We start from the raw sequence: 5,618 nt of genomic DNA, 5'->3' as shown, positions 1-5,618 counted from the left end.
TAAATAGGAAACTTGTCAACAAATGTTGCCGAGATCCTACCGACGACAATTTTAAATCCTTCTGTTAGAAATAGACGTACCAAAGATTTTATATTGTTACTTTATATTAAAGAAAAGGGAAAAAATAAGCCGATGTGACAATCCCGATTTTTGTAATGAAGCAAATCTACGAACGAACGTCGATTTGTTATTCCTTAGAGTATTGGGTATACTTTAAGTGAATCAATTTGGGACTCTCTTTCGTTTTTAACTTATAGTGAAAAGTTAACTATAAATAAATATGGAACAGTTTGATTAGGGAGATCTTAGAAAGTGTAAAAATAAGAAAGAAAGAACGATCTCATAAAACAGTCAGTTAATTATAACAACATACTTTTCTAAAAAAGAGGAGAGGAAGAGAAAGACAGATAGGATACTCCATCTATCATTGAAGGACGTAGATTAAAAACAAGAACACAAAAAGAAAAAAAAGAAGTATATTTTATTACACGTATCATCAAAATACAAACGAAAATGCAAAGTAAAATAGAACAATTGCGACTAGATGCAACAAAACGTTCAATCTCTTTCGATGAAGAAGATATGAGTATGAATAAATCAAGGAAAATGTCATATACAGATTTACAAACCACCAAATTGACTCATGTTTTTGAACTGGATAACGAATCAAATCGCGAACTCTTAAATAAGATAAACAAATTGTTGAATAAATCGAAAAGAATTATAGTATTAAGTGGGGCTGGTATTTCATGTAATGCTGGTATACCGGATTTAGATCATCAAATGGTACTTTATGAATCTGTAAAGAAACAATTCCCTGAAATGTCTATAAGTTCGGGTAAGGAAATGTTTGATATTTCTTTATTTAGAGATGAATTGAAAATTTCTGTTTTTGCAGCATTTATGGAAAAATTATATTCAAATGTTAAATTGGCTCAACCGACGAAAACTCATAAATTTATTGCACATTTGAAGAATAGAAATAAATTGTTAAGATGCTATACTCAAAATATTGATGGGTTAGAGGAAATTTTAGGTTTGGAGTTATCAACTTGGGAAGATTTATTATTAAAGGGTGTTAAATTCAATAATATTTGGAAGAATATCGATGTAGTTCAATTGCATGGGGATTTAAATAGTTTGGCTTGTACCAGATGTTACCATAACTTCCCATGGAGTAGATATTGGGCAAGATCATTAAGAAATGGTCAGTTACCCATGTGTCCAGAATGTGAAAGGAAAAATTTATTAAGACTGAAACAGGGGAAACGGTCAAACGATACAGTAGGTGTATTACGACCAAATATCGTTCTTTATGGAGAAAATCATCCCTCTGGTGATATAATAACACAAGGCTTAAATTTGGATTTATCCAGAGGTAAGCCTGATTTCTTCATAATAATGGGTACCAGTTTGAAAGTTGATGGAGTGAAAAAAGTTGTGAAACAAATGAGTAAAGAGGTTCACGAAAGAGGTGGATTAGTGCTCTTGGTCAATAAAACAAATATAGGTGATTCATCTTGGAGCGGAGTCATTGATTATCAAATAATGTGTGACTGTGATGAATGGGTAGAATATTTAGAGGAGCAACTTCCTGATTTTTTCAAGACCCAAAGGCAAATTGATAGAATAAGACAATTGAAAAGAGAAGCAAGTGACTTGAGAAAGAAAAGATTACAATTGAAGAAAGAAACTGGTATAAAAACTACACCCCCAACTACGCCGACTAAAGATGAAGTGAGCAGTGATGGGGAGGAGAAGGACAGGGAATATAAGTATTTAAGTATGAAACCTGAAGAAGGTAACATTTCAAAACTAAAATTCGACCAGAAGGGGCAGTTAAGAAAGGAAACACCACATATTCAAACACCCGGTTCGAAACGAAAAGAAGCTTCCGATGAAACGAATGCGGATCTCGAAAATACCTTAAACGAAGTGACTAGAACTTTGCTGCCGAAATGATATAAATCTTCATAATACATAAGCACGAATCTAATGAATTAAAATACATGTAACTATTCTATTAATCTTACATATTTTAGACTACGTGGAAAGCTATTTCTTGCTCCGAAGTTCTCGCTGGAGAATGATAAATCTCCAAAATAAGCGCTCCGAGCAGCGGCTTCGTCATTATGTAACCGAATTAGCAGTTTTGCAGTTCAAAGAGTGGCTCCCGAATACACTGGTAAAGAAGACTGTATTCAAAGTTGTTATTATTATCCAGGTACTGATATCAGATCAAGGGGGTAATAACGAAATAATATCTAAAATAGCTGCCGACCAGTAATCGCGAGCAATTAAGTATGGACAATTTCATAAAGAAGGAATTACAAGATGTTCCCAAAGATTATATTAGTGATATGATATTCATGAAAGAATATCGTCAATTATTGGTAACTTCATGGGACGGAACCATCTCATTGTATCACCTCTCTAGAGGAGAAGAAGAAGAAGAAGAAAAAGCAAAAGATGAATTACGATTGCTTAACCGATTGCGATACAAGGTACCTTTACTTTGTTGTTCATATATGATTATTCCGTCACGTTCTTACTCTGATTGGATGGACTTGACAATATATGCGGGTACTATACATGGTGAGATAGTTCAAATCGACTTTGAAACTAACCGGATTGAACCTATTGCGTCCAATAATGATGCACAGTTGGGTATCTCTAAGATGATACGATCGGTAAAAAATAAGAAATTATATGTTAGTTCATGGGATTGCCTTATTCAAGAATTGGATCCGGTATCGAATCAAATTACTAAGAAAATACGGTTAGAAGACGGTAAAAAAGTATTATCGATGGATTGTAATGATGATAACTTAATTATAGCCACGACGTCCGGGAAAATAAAATGGACAAAACTACCCTTAGCTGATGGTCATGAAGGAGAAAGAGCAAAGGGAATGTGGACTGAAGTAGAAGCTGGTTTAAAATACCAACTTCGAGATATAAAATTGACGAATGATGGCGATGGATATGTTTCAAGTAGTATTGATGGGAGAGTTGCTGTAGAATATTTTAACGATGAATCAAAGAAATTTGCATTCCGTTGTCATCGGATGAATCTTGTTGATATGCAATTTGTATTCCCGGTAAATACATTATCGTTTGATCCGCATAATAACATCCTGTATACTGGTGGATCAGATGGGTGTGTTTCTGTATGGAACTTGGATTCACAGAAGAAAATCAAGCAATTCCCCAAGTTTAATGAGAACAGTGTCGTCAAGATTGTTACGGACGAACGAATGCTGTGTGTGGCAACATCGGACGATTCCTTTAAGACAAATGCAGTGGCCACAGATGCTCTCCAGTTGCAACCCAGTCGAATCTACATTCTTTTCAAGATGTGAGAACATATATATATAGACTAATTGGCAATGTATCTGAAATTAGCCGCTTAGGTCCCCCGGTGCTTATATAAATATGCCGTGCATAGCGATGGAATTTTCTAGAAGGAAAAAATATTCCCAAAATTTCCACTCAACGGGGGAGAGAGATGTCTCTTTGCCCGCCCTGAACTTAATAGAGCATTGTAAGGGTATACTATATAATTATATAAACACACAGTGTATGTATATAGGAATTATAGGTATACCCCGTTGTATAAGCAAAAAGCTGTACATATAGAATTAACAAACCATTAGGTCCCAACATAGTGAGATCTTCCTTTGTATCACTCTTCAATTACCAATATTAATTGATTTCAAAAGAAACCTACTTTCAATAGAGAAAACAAATTTTCGACCCACACATTCATAATAACAATAGATCGAAAATGTCTTTAACCGCTGACGAATACAAACAACAAGGTAACGCGGCTTTCACCTCCAAAGACTTCAATAAAGCCATTGAACTATTTACAAAAGCCATTGAAGTCTCCCCAACTCCAAACCATGTCCTTTACTCAAACAGATCTGCCGCATATACCAGTGCCAAACAATTCCAAGAAGCTCTAAATGATGCCACTGAATGTGTTAAGATTAATCCTACTTGGTCAAAAGGTTACAACAGATTAGGTGCCGCTGAATTCGGTCTAGGTAATTTGGAAGAAGCTGAAAAAAATTACAAAGAAGCTTTAAAATTAGATAATAATAACAATAAAGCTGCTCAAGATGGATTAGATCAAATTGAAAGAGCTAAGAATGCACCACCACCAAACGATTTCGGATTGACATCTATGTTTACTGATCCAAATTTGATTGATAAGTTGAAAGCCAATCCAAAGACCAAGGATTTCATGAATGATCCTGTCTTTGTTGGGAAAATTTTGGGTTATCAAAAAAATCCAGCTTCTATGACTCAAGATATGATGACGGATCCAAGATTAATGACTGTCTTGGCTGCTTTGATGGGGATTGATTTAAATATGGGTCAAGATTCTACACCTCCTTCCGCTGCTGCTGCTGCTGCTCCTGCTCCTGCTGATGAGGCATCGGCCGAATCTGCTCAAACAAACCAACAAGAAGAAACTACAGCTCCTGAACCAATGGAAGTGGACGAAAAGGAAGAAGATAAAGAATCCAATAGTAAACTTGAAGCTGATGAAGCTAAAGTTGAAGGTAATAAGTTATACAAGGCACATAAATTTGATGAAGCTATTGAACAATACAATAAAGCTTGGGCTTTAAATAAAGATATTACGTATTTAAACAATCGTTCTGCAGCAGAGTTTGAAAAAGGTGATTTTGAAACAGCCATTGCCACTCTAAATGAAGCTGTGGATCAAGGTAGAGAATTAAGAGCTGATTATAAGATTATTGCTAAATCTTTTGCTCGTATTGGTAATGCATACCATAAGAAGGGTGATTTGAAAAAATCCATTGATTATTATCAAAAGTCATTAACTGAACATAGAACTGCTGATATTTTGACTAAATTAAGAAATTGTGAAAAGGAATTGAAAAAACAGGAAGCTGAACAATATATTGATCCAGAAAAGGCAGAAGAAGCTCGTCTTGAAGGTAAAGAATATTTTACTAAGGGTGATTGGCCAAATGCTGTAAAGGCATATAGTGAAATGATTAAGAGAGCTCCAGAAGATGCAAGAGGTTATTCTAATAGAGCTGCTGCTTTATCCAAACTAATGTCATTCCCAGAAGCCATTAAAGATTGTGATAATGCTATTAAGAAAGATCCAAATTTCGTTAGAGCCTATATTAGAAAGGCTACAGCACAAATTGCCATTAAAGAATATGCAAATGCTTTAGATACCTTGGAAGAAGCCAAGAGTAAAGATTCATCTGTTAATAATGGTGCTAATAGTAACGAAATTATGAGATTACAAATGAAGGCAACTCAAGAGAGATTCCAAGCTCCAACAGGCAATGAAACTCCTGAGGAAACGTATAAGAGAGCCATGCAAGATCCTGAAGTTGCAGCGATTATGCAAGATCCTGTTATGCAAAGTATTTTACAACAAGCACAAACTAATCCTGCTGCGTTACAAGAACATATGAAGAATCCTGAAATTAGTAAAAAAATTCAAATCTTGATAGCAGCTGGTATTATTCGTACTGGTTATAACTAGTTTGAACAAACAAATGATATGAGAACAAATCAAATATGATATATAGAATAAAGAAAATATTTATAAAAGAGTATTTGTA

General features: G+C 34.7%; 3 protein-coding genes across 3 annotated transcripts; all 3 read left to right on the top strand.

Moving 5' to 3' along the window:
• Positions 1 to 513: 513 nt before the first annotated feature.
• Positions 514 to 1,962, top strand: HST3 (NAD-dependent histone deacetylase HST3; the record flags this gene model as incomplete). Its single annotated transcript, XM_003670607.1, has 1 exon — positions 514 to 1,962. The coding sequence occupies one exon, from the start codon at positions 514 to 516 to the stop codon at positions 1,960 to 1,962; it is 1,449 nt and encodes a 482-aa protein (XP_003670655.1).
• A 341-nt stretch (positions 1,963 to 2,303) lies between these two features.
• On the top strand, positions 2,304 to 3,362 carry BUB3 (Bub3p; the record flags this gene model as incomplete). Its single annotated transcript, XM_003670606.1, has 1 exon — positions 2,304 to 3,362. The coding sequence occupies one exon, from the start codon at positions 2,304 to 2,306 to the stop codon at positions 3,360 to 3,362; it is 1,059 nt and encodes a 352-aa protein (XP_003670654.1).
• A 425-nt stretch (positions 3,363 to 3,787) lies between these two features.
• STI1 (Hsp90 cochaperone STI1) lies at positions 3,788 to 5,539 on the top strand (the record flags this gene model as incomplete). Its single annotated transcript, XM_003670605.1, has 1 exon — positions 3,788 to 5,539. One exon carries the CDS (start codon positions 3,788 to 3,790, stop codon positions 5,537 to 5,539), a length of 1,752 nt encoding a protein of 583 aa, XP_003670653.1.
• Between the last annotated feature and the right edge of the window lie 79 nt (positions 5,540 to 5,618).

The sequence above is a fragment of the Naumovozyma dairenensis genome, chromosome 6, assembly GCF_000227115.2.
Source record: "Naumovozyma dairenensis CBS 421 chromosome 6, complete genome".
NCBI lineage: Eukaryota > Fungi > Ascomycota > Saccharomycetes > Saccharomycetales > Saccharomycetaceae > Naumovozyma > Naumovozyma dairenensis.
The sequence above is the reverse complement of the archived record's forward strand: the minus strand, read 5'-3'. Positions and strand labels throughout refer to the sequence as shown.